This window comes from Triticum dicoccoides, chromosome 2A, assembly GCF_002162155.2.
Source record: "Triticum dicoccoides isolate Atlit2015 ecotype Zavitan chromosome 2A, WEW_v2.0, whole genome shotgun sequence".
NCBI classification, from domain to species: domain Eukaryota; kingdom Viridiplantae; phylum Streptophyta; class Magnoliopsida; order Poales; family Poaceae; genus Triticum; species Triticum dicoccoides.
Genome location: NC_041382.1, coordinates 2,832,717 through 2,852,821, shown reverse-complemented (window position 1 = coordinate 2,852,821; position 20,105 = coordinate 2,832,717). Strand labels below are relative to the sequence as shown.

Sequence of the window (20,105 nt, the reverse complement as noted above, 5' to 3'; positions counted from 1 at the left end):
CATGTTTTTATCATATTTGTGAAAATACGTACATATTTGTACGTAAAAAGAAGTATGCTAAAAATATACTACATACTACCTAAAAAATAGTATATATACTATCTAAATATTCTTACATACTACATACTACGCATACATACACTGCGGTATGGTAGATACTACCTAAAACATACAAAATAAAAATGGGTGTAACTACACCCGGTAGTAGGAAAAATTTGTCATATATATATATATATATATATATATATATATATATATATATATTCAACATAGATTGAAAAGAGTTCACTCAATAAAAAATGTTCACTGTATCTAAAAATATGTGTTATATATATAAAATATATACATATTTCATAGGCTTTTATAAAACAAGAAATTCAAGTTAGCAGACGACATCATTAAGAAGTTCACTCTATATTAAAAATCACTACATATAACATATCATCACAGTACAACCGAAAAATGTTCAATGTTTTTTTTTTAAATGTTCACAGTGCACAGAAATGTTAACAGTATAACAAATAAAAACTAGAAGAAAAACCAAATAAAAAAGAAGAATAGAATAGAAAAAACATAGAAAATAGAAACACCATTCGGTTGTTGGTTTGGTTTTATAAATTATGGCTTGTACACAAAAGAACCTCATGCATCCGAATGCCAGAATTCACGCTTGATTCTTCACCGGTACATAGCGGAACCGCTAGACTTTGTACTTCCATGACCCAACCTCCAATAACCTCAAAGCGAACTAAAATTCTAAGCAAGTCATGGTTTCAACCATTAAAATCTGTTGTAAACAGTTCCTTGACCGCATCCAAATGAAGTTTAGTACGTATTTCATAGGCTTACTTTTTGTGAAAACGGCATGTGTGGCGTTTCCACTGACTTGGAAATAATGTCTAGTAATAAAGCTTAATCACAATCATCATCAACAAAAGTAGAGTGGGAAATAACCTCTAGCAATAAATGAGTTTTTCCTAAAAATAAAACGAAGAAGTTCAAATTAAAAATAAAAGAATAGCATCATATTTATTCAAAAAAAGAGTCAGTTTTTTGTTACGTAAAATCAAACTAAGAAGTTCGAAATGAAAACAAAGCAGTTCATTGCTTATTTAAAAAAGAATTAGGATTTCATGTTTCCAAAAAAAGCCAACAAGTTCAAATTATGAAAATAGAGAGGCTGATGTTTATGAAGAATAAATTTTTTGACTTCAAAAAATAGAATCAATAATTTAACATTAAAAAATTAGAGCAGTTTGATGTTTATCAAAAACAATGTTTTCCTTTTGAAAAAATAAAAACAAGAAGTTCAAATTAAATCAATATAGCTATTCGATGTTTATAAAACAAGAAATTCAAGTTAGCAAAAAAAGCACAGGGGACAGGGTGGAAAGGTCGCGGACCAAAAATATCAAGAGTTAGGGGATGGAACAAAAAAAGTTATTAAAATAAAAATAGTTTTATCATGCAAAGATTTGATAGTTCAACCAAAAAACTAATCATGTATAATTTTTTATATGTATACCAATAATGTAAAATGTGTATGAATAAAATATACATCCAAACATGTAGTTGAAAATATGTTCATCATTTTTTTTGAAAATGTTAAACTTGTATAATGTTTCTTATTATGTTTGAAAATAATGAACAAAAAATGGTGCATAAAAGAAGAAAACCAAGAAAGAAACAAAGAAAACAAAAGAAAAAAGAAAAAGAAAATAAAAAGGACTAAAACAAGAGAAAACCATAAACTACGTTGCAAAAAAGTGAAAAAACATAGAGAAAAAAGTCGCTAGTTGCAGCTATGATAATGGCTTGCCCCAGTAGCGCTTTGCAGAGGCGAGAAAAGGCTCCGTCTCGCAAGGGCGAGAAATAGCTCCCACAGAGAAATAGGACCACAACGCAAAGATGACGTAATTCAGATGTGCACTAATTATTATATAGGAGTATATGAGAACTAGAGGGGCATAAATATGGTATTGTGCAAGTATTAATTATGGTCTTAGTTGTACTACTTTGTTCGTCTTAGTTTAAAAATTGTCGCGGGCAAATGTACCGAGATCATTCAAAAGAATGATGCATGATTCACGAGCATGACACCAGCTTAGAACAATTATGGTCTTAGTTGGGCTGCCAAACCAATTAGTAGGGGCGGGTCTAGGATTTGAAGAATGTGTATTCAAAAAATTAAAGCCTATTTTTCTTTACAACTTCTAGCCTTGTTTTCTTATGCATAATTTGATTAAACCATCATATTGTACTAAGGCCCTGTTCAGTTCATAGGAAATGAGCAGAAAGTCCAGAGGAATGATGTTCCCACAGTAAACTTTTCCTTCGCAGCGTTCATATTGAAGGAATCGTTGCTAGGTCATCCTCTGGAAAGTGTCCTCCACTCTCCGTTTTCAAAGGAAAAATAACATCTTCCTGGAGCTCTTGTTTTTTCACAGGCCCGGGGCACCGGGAAGAAAAAGGCTGCTTCAACCTCTACCTGGGACCCACATCATGGTCAGAATTTGTGATTTGTGCAAGCTGGAAGCACCGGGCTGTACTTTTTTTCACATATAAAAATCGTTAGCTGGGGCCAACATGTGTTGATTTCTCCTGCTAATTTCCCTACGGAACATTGATTCTTTTCTTATTCCTGACCGCAGGACTGAAGTGTGCAACCAAAGCTATTCCTGTGCGGTGATATATTCCTTTGTTTTACTAACCTGCATACTGAACGGGGCCTAACTATATAATATCTAATACATAATTGAGCAGAATATCATATTTTGATATAATTGATCATAAATTGTTCCACATAAAAATCAGTACTTGTTTAATATATAGAAGTGCCATTTGTCTAACATATCAAAATGGCAATACTTGAGTACTATTTTTTCATACTAATGCTCGTTTGTCACAAATTCACAAACATTCGCACATTGCAAATTCACATCGCTAATACTACCTTTGTTCAAAATTAGTTGTCACTGAAATGGATATATCTATCCTGTGATGGTCGAACTAACTGAGTCTCGTGTGATCATGCTTGCAGTAATTTCTGTACCGGACTAGATTGGGATAAGGATATTGGGCTACTGATCCATGTTGGGTGGGAAGGGAGACAAGGTGGGCTATGCCTTGTGTTTGGGCTAAATGCTTGGATAACCTCATATCACGCGTAAATATTTGTTTTCCCCCACACAGTATGTAGTATACATTGTATATACACAATTGTTTTGCCAAAAATAATGCGCATTAAACTAAATACCCATGAAATGATGTGGGTCGCCCCTGCCAAGTAGGGTTGTTAGCGCAGTTCAAATACCACATCGTGTACTATATCCTAGTCATGCTAACTAGGTAAAAATTTGGTGTGACATCTTATCTAGTATATACCAACATAAAAAGACCCATAGAGGTAGAACCAAACCATCTTGGCCATCAAATCACATGGTCTAGTATTTTAAATAGCTCCAATATTGAACACCAAACACTTTATCTATACTAATATAAAAAGACTCAAATGGGCAGATCCAAACCATCTCGATCGTCAAATCATGTTATCTAGCGGCTCAAATCGCTCCAATGTTGAGCACCAAACATGTTTAACGTTCTAATTACCCACCACTGCCATTGGTTATAAACACGCTTTGACTCAACGCTATCCCTTGAAATCTGCCGTGTAATTAATATCCTACCATTCCTGCGAAAAAGTAATTGATATCTTACCAAATACCAAAGTGCAACAGATATATCTTACCTAATATAACGTACAACTAATATCCTATCTAATAGTATAAACGTGCATTGCACGTACATTATTACTAGTAGTGCTAAAATTATCCTCTACTGCCACTTGTTACAAACACGTTTAGACTCATTGTCATGCCATAAAATCCGCCGGACAATTGTATCCTACCAATTATCAACATGCAATTAATGTCCTACCTACTATACAATTGATGTCTTACCCAATATAGATGTGCAATAAGTATCTTGCTTAAAATCAACAATATGTTAATCTAAATGTGTATCTTGGCACCAAAGCTAAGATATCTCATAAACTTTCTCTCATAAGGACATTAACTGAGGATTGTTTAGATATGCAAAGGGATTGCTATATCTAAATATCTATTTAATTGATGCCATCCCATACATTTTCTTAATATTAAATAGATATCCGGGTAAACTTAGTAAGCATTGATATTTCTAGTATCTATTTAATGTCATTAAATATACTGATGCCTTTTACTATATAGGCCATCTATTTGGGGATGGAGAGGGAGGAGTAGTAGCAACGATAGCCATGGCCAAGCGCTTCAACTTAGCGGCGCCACTGCTGCTCACCTTAACCTTCTTGGTCTGCAGCTGCTCCATGATCTCTTCTTCTTCCCAAGCAGCGTCGCCCACTGGCTTCCTCCAATGCCTCACAAAGGCTAACATCTCAGTGTTTGAGCAGGGCGAAGATTTGTTCAACACGCAGCTTGACAAATACATTAGGAACCCAAAGTTCCTTGCAAATACCACCGGGAGGCCGCTCTATGTCGTGATGCCGGCGAATGCTCACCACGTCCAGATCGCCGTGCGCTGCGGTAGCCTAAACGGGGTGCCCCTCCGCGTGCACAGCGGCGGGCACGACTATGAGGGCCTGTCGTACCGGTCCGTGGACACCGGGGGCTTCGCGATGCTCGACATGTCGGAGCTACGCACCGTGGTGGTCGACAACCAGACGTCGACGGCGTGGGTGGAGTCCGGCGCGACGCTCGACGAGCTCTACTATGCCATATCGAAGGTGAGCAACCTTCTTGGGTTCCCGGCCGGCGTGTGCCTGACCGTCGGCGTCGGAGGCCATTTTAGCGGCGGTGGCTTTGGCACGCTGATGGGCAAGCACGGGCTAGCCGTCGATAACGTCATCGATGCCGAGTTGGTGGACGCCAATGGCACGCTCCTGAACAAGACCACCATGGGGGACGATGTCTAAGAGGCGGCGGGGGCGGGAGCTTCGGCGTCGTGCTGAGGTGGCAGGTGAGGCTCGTGATCGTCCCCGCGACGGTGTCGGTGTTCAAGGTCTCGGTGTCCAACAGCCAGGGCGCTGCCGTGCACGCGGTCACCAAGTGGCAGAAGGTGGCGCCGGCCCTGCCGGAGGAGCTGTACATCAGGGCGCTTGTCCAGAATGACATGTCCGTCTTCCGAGCAGTGTTCCTCGGCACGTGTGACGCGCTCCTGCCGGTGATGAGCAGGAGCGGTGGCATCCCGGAGCTGAATTTGAGCCGCTCCGACTGCAAGGAGATGACCTGGGTCGAGTCCATGGCCTACATCAACAACGCGACCGTGGAGGACCTCACGAAGCGGACCACCTCTGAGTTCGACTCCAACCATGGCTTCAAGGCGACGACGGACTACGTCCAGCGCGCCATTCGCCGGGAGGTGTGGGCCAAGATCTTCTACAAGCAGCTCAGGCAGCCCAACGCGCAGGTCATCTTGGTCCCATACGGCGGAAAGATGAGCAACATGCCAGAGGACGCGACGCCGTACCCGCACCGCGCCGGCGTGCTATACAGCATGCAGTTGTACAACTACTGGCCGGTGGATTCGGCATATAACGGAGCCATGGAGACCAAGTGGGTCAGGGACATGTATGCCTTCATGGCGCCGTACGTGAGCTCCAAATCCAGGCCAAGGGGAGCCTACTTCAACTGCAGGGACCTGGATCTTGGCCCCAATTGGGGGCCAAAATACTTCAAGGGTAACTACCAGAGGCTCACCAAGGCCAAGGCTGAGATCGACCCCCACAATTACTTCCGCAATGAGCAAAGCATTCCCCTGCCAAAACGAGCATCTTAATTTTCCCCCTATTTTCTCCTCCTTTTGAATCAGCTGCAAAATATTTTGGTTGAAGCATCTTAATTGTTGTGGACTGCAAGTCTTCGTTTTACTACATGCATGGTAGGTACAATATATCTACATGTACGCATTCTATCTTGAAATCACCTTCTATTAACAATAAAAATAATTCAAATTATTATTCAATAAAATAATAAAAATAGAGTATTAATGAAATATTTCTTATATCATTTCTGAAATAAACTGACCTCTTCATCATAAGTTCGTTACCATTGAGGTTAACGGTGTCCCATAGGCTAATTGCATTAAGCATATCATACGCCATTGTTTTAGACCCTAAATTGCAAAAAATAAAGAAAGCAGAACTTTTATATAATAGATCCAAAGAACACTAATTTTGAAGATTATTCAAGGGGCAAATCAAAAAGGAAGGAGTATGAAAATTTGATCAAATTGTGGTTGTCCTGTTACTGTAAGCAATACGAACTGCATAGTCTCACAACGTGATTCAAAAACGGCACAACAAATTGCTAGAAAAAAATCAGTAGTAGATGCTTCGCTAATCTGAATCCATCGGTAAAGTTGGGATGGATTCAAATATAAAGAGGTAAAACAACAAAACAGTGTGAGAAACGAACCTGATCCAGATGTTTTTCAGACAATTTTTTTAGGTGAACCCGATCTAGATCAAGAACACAAAATTTGAGGTAGTAAGATGTTGACCAACTGGATCCTTCCCCCAAACTCGCTTGCTTCAGTTTGGAGAGAGATGATGGTTCCAGTTTCCACAGAGGAAGAGAGAACAAAGACAGGAGGGGTTGGGTTTTGAGCTTCGGGTTGGCGCCTTGCAAATAATTCCCTAGCTACATGGTGCAACAAAAAGAAACGAAGGCTGGAGACTAACTTGGTTAGCCCTATCTGTGGCGCTGCTGAGGAAGATTCCTACCACACATTCTGTACGTGCACAAATGCAAGATACCTATGGCGTGCTATGGCTATTGAATGGACACTCCCTAATGTAAATTCAATCAAGTCAACAGGACCAGATTGGTTCATCCAGCTGATCTGCGAAACAGACGAGCCAGCTCGAGTTCGAAATGAGCTCGTGCACTCGAAGCCCGCTCCTCCCGTGGATGTCTCTGTGAGATTTTTATCAAGCTATCTATCTTCCCTACAAGCTATTGCGATTAACCCTGATGATGACCATGTGAAAGGAAAAGCTCCCTCTCAGTTTTGCTTCCCACTTCTAGCACGCACATGCAGTAATAAGTCTGCTGCTGCTGTTCCTTGGATCCCTCGAGCAGAAGGGCCTAATGAGGACCTGATAGATAGATAGATAGATAGATTAGGCCTAATGAGGGTTCTAAACATAGATCAATCAGCTCATGATACTAATGTTAGAGTAATTCCATTCAGATTAATCTAAAACAGATCTTAATCTCAAAATTAGAACACCTCTTGTGGGCAGAATTGGGGACTAACCAGAATTAGCAAAGGCCGTTGAGTTCTCCAGTTGCGAGGAGATCGCCAGGGAGGAAGTGCAGCAGCAAGGCCACGATAGATGCCAGTTGGAACTTGGAAGCCGCCGGCACTGCCCTCTTGGTGGCCGGCGGTGGAGATATTCTTCGCCTCCCTCAACACCATGTTTTTAGGATTGGCAGTTAAGGAAACATTTTTGTGAAGTCGTCAAGTAGTAAAACGAATGACGGAAAGTGTGGTGGGCCACGCCCAACCTTTTCTCTCGGTGGTTTCTAATTTGGGAGCACAAACACCTCACATGCACAACACAACTTAACTTGCTTCAAAGCACGCACCTGACTCACCCGTGTAGGTGTAGACAAACATTAAGGAGCAAACCATAGGTTTTTGGGGGCCTTGAATTTCTTGTGTTTCGTGATAAAATCCATTAGCTCGTAAGAAGTTCTTCACATTGAGTAAGTCCAGTGCTTAGCTTAATTCAATATGAAAGAAGGTATCAAATCGACTTTATTTTTGACATGAAAAGTAGGAGCTCTGCTTTTACATTGAAGTAGATAAGAAGTTTTCCGAGACACAATCAAAACCAGGAAATTTCCCGACCGATCCCGAATCGACTTTTGGAGGGCTATACATTTCACATGATTGTTGCGAGAGATGGGAGTATTTAATGAATCCTGCGAACTACACTTGCTTCTTGATAGATAGATTGGGCCACATAGCCATAGTTGCCTCGAAAAAACATCGAGTCTCAAAGGCTCTCCTTCATCTTTTTCCTCTAGTCCTAATCTGCACTCCATATAATACAACAGGGAAGCCAATATGAAAAGCCGCCCCACCCCCACATGTCAAACCTTGGACTCGCTTCCACTTGCGACGACATGGGTTATGGGTTGCTCCTTGCTCAGCTTCACCCACATCCATGAGCCTCGCTGCCGGTTTCTGCTGTGCCCCCATCTCCACCTTGGTGCTGCGTTTCACCTCCTTCTTCCTTCTCCTATGAAATCGACTAATCCCAAAATACAAATTCAGGGAACTTACTACAAATATAGCTGCTGCGTTTTATTGTCACACCATTACATCGTTTGTAAGCACACATGCCACTTTCGCAAGCTCACATGGCACTTGTGTATACACAGTACTTACATGTACGTGTCTGCTATATGCTAGCTAGCCCTGCACGTCCGTGACGTTCCTCCTCTTCATGGTGACAGCGAACCCGTTTTTCATGTGGAGTATGATGGACAGCTTTGGTTCGACGACGTGCTCCGGCACGGCCTCAACCGTGAAGTTCCACAGCATGGCGGCGACGACGACCTTCATCTGCGTGAAGGCCACTTCCTTGCCGAGGCAGGTCCTGGGACCGGTGTTAAAGGCGATGAACTTGTAAGACGGCTCGTACCTCAGCTTTCCGTCATCGGCGATCCACCTCTCCGGCCTGAACTCCATGCAGTCCTTGCCCCACACGCCATCCATCCTCCCCATGGAGTAGGAGTAGACGAGTATCTTGTCGCCGGTCTTCATCTGGTGGCCGCTTGGGAGCACGTCACTGTGCGCTGCCACCTTGTGCTGGAAGGGCACGGGCGGGTAAAGCCTAAGGCACTCACACAGCGCCGCGTGCAGGTACACCATGTTGCTCAGCTCGGTCACGTCGAACACCGCCATGTCGTTGGCCGCGGCCACCATCTTTGTGGCTGCGATCGGCGCCAGCTCATCCCGGATCCTCAGCTCCACGCGCGGGTGCTTGCATAGGAGGTAGAAGAACCACGACAGCGCCGTGCCGGTGGTGTCCCGGCCGGCGAGCAGGAGGTTCACTGCAGTGTCACGCAAGAACTCGTAGCTTGGGTCACCGTCGCATATAAAGGACGATAGCATGTCGGGGGATTCGCGGATGTCGTCGACGTGGAGGTTGAGATCGGATCTGCGTTTGGCGATCATGTCTACGGCGAATCGGTCGATGGTCCTACGAGCCACGGCCATCTTCTTCTCTGGACCGACCTCATACCGGTACATGAGCCTCCAGCACGCCGGAGGGATGATGTGCCGAAGGATGACCGTCTCCAGCACGTTGTCCATGGCGCGAGCGAAGGGCACATCGGGGAGGCCGATCTGCAGGCAGCTGGGGTCGACCCCGAAGACGAGTTTGCAGGTCATGTCAAAGGTCAACCTTAGGAACACGTCGTGTAGGTCACAGCGGGCGCCGGCGTCAGCAGCGTGCGCTAGGAATGGAAGGAGGCTCTTCTCCACCTTGTCACGGCTGCACCGTGCAGAGAAAGAGCGGAAACGGGGGGCGGCCATCAGGAGCTGGGACTTGGCACGCTGCCGCTGCCAAGACTCACCGTCGGCGTTGAAGATGCCGTGGCCCAGGACGTCGAAGATCTCCGCGAATTCCTCGCCCTTGGGGTAGTTGAGGAAGTTGGACGTGAAGATGTGGCGCACATTGGACGGATCGCAGGTGACGAAGAACCGGACGCCGGCTAGCCCCGTATGACCTGCGAAGTTGTGGCGTGTGCCGGCGAGGATCACGGTGGCCCAGTCATGGTAATTCGGTCGCCTCAGGTCAGCGATCATGCCGAAAAGATGGCCCACCAATGGCCATTCGGTGGGCTCCTCCTTGCATGTTTTCTTGGACTGGAGATGACGGTAGTACAAGAGGAAGCAGCAAAGGAGAGACAAGGCTCCTACGAACCAATCCATGGTGCAGTCGAGAAAAGCTTGGATGCAGTGCACCTTCGGTACTTATATCACATGCTTAAGTCATCAATAAATCCCGTTCGAATTTACAGAATCCTACACGCACCCATGCTGGTGACTATCGCAAGAAAGAGATGTCGATGACGCATGAACACGTGGGTGGATTGCAGAGTACACTCTTTGGATGAGATGAGAGGCCGATAGGGTTTGGGGAGGCAAAAAAAAAGTTGATGTCGACTTCAACTTGCCATCTTGCCAACTTAATTCGTTGCGAGAAATCCAAGAACCAGAGAGCATGAAGGAAGAGAATGAAACAAGAGAGATATTGCGCCAATAGTTTCAATCAACGAATATGACCAAGTATAATTAGAACCCAAATATCCAGTGGACGTCAGATTTTTAAGCATGACAAAATGAACGTTTTTCATGGTAACTTGTGTTCATCAAGGATGCAAGATTACATGGCGAGCATGATAAATCCTCATTAGTTTATTTTTTGTCAGAAAATTGCCTTGCTTGTAATCTAAATTTTTCATCATCACACCAATATCAATTCCCATGCAAAACATTCAATTTGCCATGTCTAAAAATCTCACTTCAATTATTTAGCCTTTCCGTATATTGATTTTTTTCATTTGTTTGTAAACTTGCTTCTTCAAATCTAAATTTTCTGATATTTATTTGCGAACAGCAAAGAGGAAGAGCCGTAAGATAGCTTGTTATATATCTCATTTGTCCTACGACTAAGGGATTCTAGAATTTCAACATTGACCCGCAAGGACATGAGCGCATAGGTAGGCAGCAGGATTCATGAAAATTCTCGATTGCCGGCCCTAGCATCTAGCGGCAATGAGGCAACGGCGAACAGGAGATAAGACCATGCTAAAATTATCACAACAGCCACCCTCGCAATTTTTTTTTATCACAACAGCCCACACGGGGCAACAACGGCCGGCCTGACAATTGCCTGGTCTCACATAGGAGAAAACTGGTCAAGGAGACAGAAAGAAGGCCTGACCTGATGGCAACTCATTGAGACGGCGTAGAGGCATCTGGCTAATATCTTCGCATTCGTTAGTGGCACAGCTACAATTCTTAGTGACATGCATGAAATATCCGAATGGAATAGTGGCACCACTCCGATTTTCCCTTCATTAATCCAAAAGTTACACAAACAGATCTATCACTTGTTTTTACATATCTCCTTGCAAATCTAGTGCATCAGGTGCAACAGGCAAGTGTACCAAGGGTATTCTTGTAATAGTTTACTTCTTTTAATATTTGGCTTTCGGCCTAAAAATAGTTCAACCGACGAGTTGATGTGTGTTGAGTTCTTTATTGCTTGCAAGATTGCTTGAAGAGCTTACATACTTTCGCCTTGTTTTATAGTGGATTGATATAACCTTTTTTTTGCGAGAAGGATTGATATAACCTTATGCGCGCCATCAATTTAAAAGAAACTTGGTTTTCTTTTATAAACATCTGCACTTAATTTGAAGCCTAAGAGAGTGTAAAAGAGGAGACGGTAGACGTGACCGAGGCGGATAGAGTTTTTGAGTAGGTTGTTTGCCAATAGTTGAGGGTTGCTTTCAACGCCTAAGCAGATTTCTGCAAGCCAGTGGGACAATTGGCTACGCAATCTCGAGCGATAGACATTGGTATATATGCATGATTTGTGACACCTAACATTCACTAACGTTGTTTTCGGAAGCGGTTGGCTCGTCAATCTTGAGCAAGCACTGGTACTTTTGAGCGTGACAATACAATACATGTTCTGACGGATTCTCCACGGCGCCAACCGTACCTGCGTTAACAGGTTATGGAGCTGTTGGTACTTGGCTCTTTGATCTGGAGCTTTCATGCTTTTGCGTGTGACCTTTCTGTGTCATCCTGCAAGATAGCTTCGTCATTCTAGCGCATGCTGGTGCTTTTATTTTTACCGTGGACATTTTTTAGTGCAGGTGCCTCTCAAAAAAGATATACTCCATCCGTTACCTAATGCAGTGCCTATAATATTTTTAGAAAGTCAAATTTAACGAGCTTTAACCAATTTATAGAGAAAATTATTTACATTTAGAATACCGAATACACAACATTATACACATCGTAAGACGTATTTTCAGTACATTATGGAACGGAGCGAGTAACATTCAGAACAACCATCCACAAGTTGCCATAAAAATTGTTATGTTTCCTCCATGGGACCCACAAGTTTGCCATGTCTGGCACCAATTCCTGCCATGGCGACAACACGTACACCGGCTACCAGCTGTCCCAGGTAGGAAAACACCTAGCCGGCACGACCAGGAATAACTGGCCATGATTCGAACGCTCTGAAGTGAAGCCACCGCTGCTGTTCAAGGAGTCCCTCTGTGCTCGTCGGGATTTCTCACGCACTTCAGTTTCGCCAGTTTCTTCAGTGTAAGAAGGAGCAATAGGGGAGAAACAGGCCGTGTGTTCATGTATCCGTCGAGTGTTACAGGATGTAGGTGTGGCCACTATGCTAACAACCTCCGTAACAAACTCATCTAGATAAGCTCGTGTGATCATGCACTAGAGACTAGGACTGGTAGTTACGGGGAGAGAGAGAGAGAGAGAGAGAGAGAGAGAGAGAGAGAGAGAGAGAGAGAGAGAGAGAGAGAGAGCTACGTTGGTTCAGTTTCAACATGTTCAGAAAATTCAGTTTGTTGGTTTCGCCGAAGTTTCAGTTGTTAGCTAATTTCTCGCCCACGTAGCCGCTCGTGCACGTTGTCCACTTCGTCACATCAGTCATGCACATAGCCCACCTCGCCGCTGCACTCGCACACATCGACGCCCGGGGTTGTTGGCCGGTCCATTTGGTCCCGTCGGTCTGGCTCGGGCTTCGTCCGTGCCGGTTTGGTCCCCCAATATAGAACCGCTCGCCTACTCGGTCTGGTCCGGTCCGGCCCACCGACGGCCGGTACAAACGATGGCTCGGACCGGCCCGGACCGTGTACACCCAGAATTGTGGGCCTGGTGAGGAGACCCGATTGACTGTAAAATAAAAGAGGAGACTGGGTTGAGCCTTCATCTACGTTGGGCCCATCATCAGGGATCGCTTAGCATGGTCATACTCTTTTACTTCCAATCGACCAATATCTCCTAACAACTTCATGATAATATTCAAGATTTGGCATGGGTGTCGCTCCCTGATTAGTCCAAAGTTGCATCACTTTTAACTTTTAGTTTTGTGCCATAGTCCTAGGATTTTCGGTATCTTACCGCATTCGTGCCCCATTTTGATTAATTTCACCAGGATCTTGATTGGAGCATTAAAGGAGAAATCACAAGTCTATGTGTGAAAATCACATTGATTGGGTTGATGGGAACCTACCATAAGAAAGTGCGATCAAACAAAGCAAATCCCAGCCGAAACAATGCTTCTAGGAAAGAAGATGGAACCTGGTACTCGTACCAGGTAGCGTCGCCTGCCTATGGTTGACTATTTTTCCCCGGTGTCTTCGGGTCACGAATGAGAGTGATAGAGAGATCAATTTTTTTTCCAGAACCAAGAACCCTAGCCCCCAGAAGGGAACCGGAGGATGAATTAATAGAAGGGCTCCACTATGCCATCAACGCGATCAAGGAGACTCCAACATCAACAATCGTCATCACCATTGTCGCCATCTCCCTATTCATCTCTTTGTAACACCAGACCCTAGTTGGATTCCTACATGTATGACTTTGATCGTTCATCCATTATTAGCATGATTATCTCTTTGATGTTTGTTGTCTCTAGGTCCAAGTAAAACTCCTACTTCTCGTGGAAAGGGAGGAACCCTAGTATGTTTAGGCGCTGAACACCGATAGAATTCGACATCCTCTTTGTATGTTTATGTTAATAATATTTTAGAAGTTGGGTGACGTCAACCACTAAACATTTTCCCTTAGGGACATGAAGGTTACTACTGTCAATGCGATGGTGGGTTTGCGGAGGTACTGCAGTGACATAAGCTATCTCCCTCCTTCCCTGACCACTCAATATGGCATTGCCAGAGACCGCCTTTAACTATGTCCACGAGGAGACCCTTAATCACTGTTGTAGTACCCTGCATGTGAGGAGGAACTGTGGTGGCGTATGTGATATGTGGCTGCGCATGTATGCACAAATTGGACTTGGCTCTGCCCACTTATGGAAACATACATAGTTGCTTAGTTCACTACAAAACGTGTGCTATTCTGTGACGAAAATCCTCATGATGAAAAACGAAACGTCGCCTAAGATCACTTTCTGTGATGGTTTTTCGAGCGTCTTAGCAACTTTGGGGGCGTTCAGACCGGATTTAAGGTGACACATTTCGCCGTCACTAGGCATGTGTATATTTCATGCTGATTTGTAGTGTCACATCAAATATTGGACGGGTTGGAGAAAGGATAAAAAATTGGTGCGATCGGGTTCACAACACAGTATCTGGTTTTCTTCCATGGTAGAGTTTTAAACATATTACAATCACACTTTTAGGGGCTATGAGTTGAAATGCTCGTATCGGAATCCGTTGACTTTTTTCATACATGCTCTCATTGTACTGGATTACGAAATGAATTATTCATTATGTAATAATGCATGGGTGGAAAATATGAATATATGATAACAGAGAGTAATATAAAATTAGGAAAAAGTCCAAAACAAACCTTGAATTTTTAGATGAAAGATAAATCAAACCCTGAACTTCAAATCCCTAAAATTAGCGCACCGAACTATCTAATCCCGGTCTATATTAAACCTTGAGCGCGTTTTTGAAGGGATTATCAACATGGTAGCAGGTTAAACCGGGATTGTTGGCGATTGGGCCGGCGCACCGAATGCAAAATGTGTTTTTCTATTGACTTAAAAATACCAAAAAGACAATACTCACGGGAAACGAACTTGAGATCTGGCGCTGCTGAACTCGTCGTGTAGCCACTTCACCTGATAACTGTTTGTGACAAATGTGAAATGTGGTAGCATTTAACCAGACTAAGCATCGAGATTTGAAAACATTTTCTTGAAAATAATCAACGATTTTGAAATTCGGATATTCTTAAAAGCAATAGACAATTTTCAAATTCCAAACATGTTTTGCAAAAAAATTAATAATTTTTGGAATTACATTTTTTTAAAAACGCAAACAAATTTTCAAACATGAACTAGTTTTTAAATCCCTGAATATTTTTTATACATGAACCATTTTTAAACATGATTTTTTTTCAAATCACTAACAATTTTTGAAACCTGAACTAAATTTTAAAGTAATTTTTTTAAAACATGAACATTTATAAAGAAAAACATATTTTGAAACCTGAACAATATTTTAGAATGTGAACAACCTCTAAAGAACTTACAAATGGGAAAAAATTCAGGTCTTAACAAATGAATGTTTTTCAAAAACTGTTCGTAACTCCAAAAAATGTTCAAATTTAAAAAAATGTTTGGAACTAAAGAAATTGTTTTTTGGTTGTAAGAATATCCGGATTTCAAAATTGTTGACAATTTTCAAGAAAATGTTTCAAAAAATTACAAGATATGTTTTCAAATCTCCACGTTGCGTGTGTTTAAATATTTTTGTGCTTCACTTATGTTACCAATAGCCATTAGTTAGAGATGGCTTCATAAGAATAGGTACTCTTCTTTTTCAACGTTTTTATGTGGTGCGGTTCGGAAAAAATGTTGCAGAAAAAAAAGCTTCGCTCCTGCCTTATGGGCCAGCCCAGTATGGCCGCAGCCAACCATCCCAGGTTCAACGTGTCATATCAACGATCCCTGTTTGGGAACACACTCAAGGATTAAAATAGACCGGGATTAAATAGTTCAGTGTGCTGATTTCAAGAATTTAAAGTTTAGGATCTGATTTAGCTTTTGTCTATTAGTTCAAGGTTTGTTTTGAACTTTTTCCATAAAATGAAAAGTTCTAAACTGTCCTTGAAATAGTGTACCTCAAGAGCAAAGTGACCGCCAAATCTGATGGCAGCACTACAAAACTGTTTTTAAGGTTAAAGCAAAGCTTTATTACGAACACATGTTAGGCACATTACAATGACAGCAGCCTCGGCTGGTACATCATCCTCCCATAAAATTAACCATGGGCACATCAATACCAACACTAGCATAAAACATGACATAGAGGGTGACGAGACAACACGACAAGAAAAAGAAGACATGAACTTAGTATTGATTACACCATATCGCTCAGTTCCATGATCCGCAGAGCTAAATTGATTTTTTTCAAGCAGGTGAGATAATAAACCCTCAAAAATACTAACGCCCACATGTGTGGTAATTTTACAACTCACCCACATGCGTGGATCATCGTCCAGTTAAATTTGCATGAATCTTGACACACCGAGGCAGTTTTCGCATGCCACGTAGGACGGGGCTAGTGTGTGGGTGTTGGAGAGTTCGCCCACACGCCCTGCAACATGCGGCTTACCAGCTGCGTTGTGTGGGCGAACTAGTTTCTGCCCACACAGGCACCACCTAGTCCACGGGCGTGTGGGCGAACTACTTTTCACCCACACGACACTCGTACATTGTTGGATGGCAACTGCTGTTACGCGTACGTGGCAACTAGGTAAACACACACGGCAACTATGATTCGTTGCTAGACGGTAACTGCAATTGTGTGTACGTGGCAACCAGATAAACACACATGGCAACTACGATTAACCATACATGACAATTATGATTGGACAACACATGACAACTAGGTAAAATACACAATGCAACTACTGTTTGACCATATGTAGCAAGTAGTTAATCACACACGGCAACTATGGTTTGTTTACATGCGACAACTACCATAAATTAGACATGGCAACTATAGGTAACCAAACAGATAGAGTTGCCATGCTTTTGCAACTACATTTGCCATCCCGAATAACTACATCCGTCATTCCGGATGGCAGCTAAATCGCCATCTCGCGGATACCTAACGTAGCTGCGTCAGGACGTGTGGGCATTTTTGCTTCGTGGCACACGCATGGAATGAAGATGAGTAGTATTTGTTGGGCGTGTAGCACGGAATAGCTACGCCCATATGTATGGACAATTCTAATGTTTGTCCACACACTGCCCATATAGGTTGCCTCCTGCTCACACCACACACGGTGTGTAGGCGGACGTCTAATGCCACACGTGTGGATGTTATCGGCGTCCTAAACCTATTAATTTTCGAACCTGATATGCTCCATAGCGCGCAACACGAGCTTGGACTTCCTGCTGACGGCGATGCCAAACGCCTCAGACATGTCGAGCTCCTGCGGTCTCCCGCCGCCGGGGAGCTCCCAGTTGAAGTGGTAGAGGAGGCTGGCGAGCAGCAGCTCCATGTTGGCGAGGCCGAGCGCCACGCCTGGGCACATCCTCCTGCCGGACCCGAAGGGAAGATACTCGAAGTGGCCGCCCTTGAAGTCCATGGCGGCGGTGCCACTCTCCTCGAACCTCTCCGGCTTGAACGCCTCAGCGTCCTCCCAGTAGGAATCGTCCCTGCCCAAGGCCCAGGCGTTCAAGAGAACCTTTGTACCCTCGGGGATGTGGTAGCCCATCACCTCGCATGGCTCCCGGCACTGCCGTGGTAGCAGGAAGGGCAACGGTGCGTGCAACCGCAATGTCTCCCTGATCACCAAGTTGAGGTAGCTCAGCCGCCCGCCAGCGAGGTCACCCTCCACTAGCTTGCTCCGTCCATGGAGTGCCTCTCGCACCTCCGCCTGGGCCTTGTGGAGAACGCGCGGGTTCCTCACCAGCTCCGACATGGCCCATTCCAGCGTTGTCGACGAGGTCTCGCTCCCGGCTACGAACATTTCTTGGACCACGGTGGTGATGATGTCGGTGGTGAGGTCCAGAGAGCACTGCGCCCCACCGTCCTTCTGCACCCTCAGCAGCACCCCGAGAAGGTCCTCCGTGCTCTCGCCGGCACCGTCGACGCGCTCGCGGATGAAATCGTCCATAATCGCACGCGCTTTGCGGTTGCACCGCTCGGTCTCCCGGAGGGCGCCGCTGAGCCAGCGCGCCAGCGCTGACGATGGGTAGAGGTCAGACAGGTTGAAGCCACCGGCAAGCTTCACCGACCGGTCGAGCACGTGCAGGAACTCGTCCCGCCGCGGGCATCGTCCGCCGACGGCCGACCGCACCACGATGTCGTTGACCGTGCGGGTGATCAGCTGGCCGATTTCTACCACCGTGCAGCCGCCACCGCGAGCGCACTCGTCTGTGATGTAGCCGATCAAGGCGGCGACCTCGTCTTCCCGGATGTGGCGGAAGGACAGGACGCGGCGTGCGCTCATGAGCTCGAGCAGGCAGATGCGGCGGAGCTGGCGCCACAGGTCACCGTAGGGGGAGAAGAGGATGTCTTGGCCGCCGCGGCTGAAGATGTCCAGCGTTGGCGTGAGGTGGCGGCTGGCGAAGGCTGCGTCATGCGTCTTGAGGACCTCCCTGGCAGCCTCGGCAGATGAGACGACCAGCGTGGGCACAGCACCGAAGCGGAGCAGCATGAGCGGGACGTGCTTGCGAGAGAGCTCCCGCAGGACACGGTGCGGCAGGTCGCCATGGCGCGACAGCAGGAAGTGGTGGAGGCTGCCTACGAGTGGCAGCTGCCATGGCCCCGGCGGCAGCCGCTTTCCCGCCGGAGACGAGGTGTAGATTTTAATGACAAGTAAGAAGAGTACGATGATTAAGGGGACAACGGACCAGAGCAACGGTAGTGCTGCAGGCTCCATTCTTCTTGCGTGTGCCTCTTTACATCGAATGACCACGTCCTGAATTTAAATGGCTCGATTGGTGGATCGCAGAGAGCTGTTGTTTATTAGTCAACGGGATTGCTAAACCTCAGACTTAACCAAGTTTAGTCGATGCTATATTCGTGGAATCTTACACGGAGATCTGTATAAAATTTTCTTAATTTTTTGTTCTCCTTTATATGTTTTCTCACTTGACTAAAACTTGATTAAGTCTCAGTCAACTATGATCTAGCCACACCCCTGATCAAATCACGTTCAGAAGTTTGAAACAATCAGGTGTCTAGAAGCCTGTAAATAATGTCCACCGGAGGCCAAGTCCATGATCTTTCTCATCGTTATCAGCCTGCAATAATGTCTACGGCATTCCTTTTGGTTGATTTTTATCCACGAGTGAGCTCCCGCAGTCCACGGAAAGTATAATATGCCAACTCAAGCTAGCAGCCATGGTGGTCAAACTGACCGTTTCTCTTACTTGAACTCGTTATTACATGCTTGCCCTGATGTATGACTACACCTTTGTTTAAAACATTTATTCATTGGTTTCCAAAACATTTAGCTGCTTCTCTTATTGTTTTAGTGTCATTGTTCGTATAGCAGCAGCAGCAGTAGTACACCCTCTCCTGCTTGCTTTTGCCGGCTTTGCCGCCATCCTCCAAATGCGTTTTTGAGATTAACATTGATCACGTGTTAGAGCAATAATATATGACATGCAAATTACACGACAAGTGGCTCTCACAAAACTTACACCCCATTCGTTACCTAATGCAGTGTCTAATATTTTTAGAAAGTCAAATTTAATGAATTTTAACCAATTTATAAAGAAAGTTATTTACATTTAGAATAGCCAAAGGCAGTCTAAAAAAATGCATTAGGCCATAGAAAGGTGGAGGGAGTAGCTAATTTTTCCTTTAGGAGATCTCAGCTCTTCGAATGATTGGAGGGAGCCCCGCCTCCCCTTGGTTGGTGCCAGCTGGCCCAAGAGTGATTGGATAACTTCCTTTTTTTGTGAGAAACTTCCAATCTATTCATCTTCAATCATGGGAGTACAAAAGATAACAGAAGTAATAAAAATTACAACCATGTCTGTCGCCGCCGTCATCGCCCCTCCCTCACCGGAGTCGGACCAACATTGTTGTAGTAGACAGTCGGGAAGTCGTCGTGCTAAGACCCCAAAGGACCAGCGCACTAGAGTAGCAACCATCGCCGATGAAGAAAGTCGTAGATCAGAAGGATCAAACCTGTAAACACCTAAATGAAGACGAACGGAGACCGGATCCAAATAGATCCACCGAAGACCAGCACCGACCAAATCCCGCAAGATCTGAGGGAGACAAATCTCCACACGCCCTCCGACGATGCTAGACGCACCATCG

General features: G+C 44.6%; 2 protein-coding genes and 1 pseudogene across 2 annotated transcripts; 1 reads left to right on the top strand and 2 right to left on the bottom strand.

Annotated features, from left to right (window-relative positions):
• The first annotated feature begins 4,294 nt into the window (after positions 1 to 4,294).
• On the top strand, positions 4,295 to 5,881 carry LOC119358542 (annotated as a pseudogene).
• A 1,973-nt stretch (positions 5,882 to 7,854) lies between these two features.
• Positions 7,855 to 10,005, bottom strand: LOC119358541 (noroxomaritidine synthase 3-like). Its single transcript, XM_037625033.1, has one exon. It carries the CDS (start codon positions 10,003 to 10,005, stop codon positions 8,479 to 8,481), a length of 1,527 nt encoding a protein of 508 aa, XP_037480930.1. The 3' UTR covers positions 7,855 to 8,478.
• A 6,958-nt stretch (positions 10,006 to 16,963) lies between these two features.
• On the bottom strand, positions 16,964 to 18,711 carry LOC119358540 (zealexin A1 synthase-like). Its single transcript, XM_037625032.1, has one exon. It carries the CDS (start codon positions 18,709 to 18,711, stop codon positions 17,164 to 17,166), a length of 1,548 nt encoding a protein of 515 aa, XP_037480929.1. The 3' UTR covers positions 16,964 to 17,163.
• Positions 18,712 to 20,105: the final 1,394 nt, after the last annotated feature.

Coding starts and splice junctions, on each gene's coding strand:
- LOC119358541 (XM_037625033.1), bottom strand. CDS start 10,005: ATGGATTGGTTCGTAGGAGCCTTGTCTCTCCTTTGCTGCTTCCTCTTG.
- LOC119358540 (XM_037625032.1), bottom strand. CDS start 18,711: ATGGAGCCTGCAGCACTACCGTTGCTCTGGTCCGTTGTCCCCTTAATC.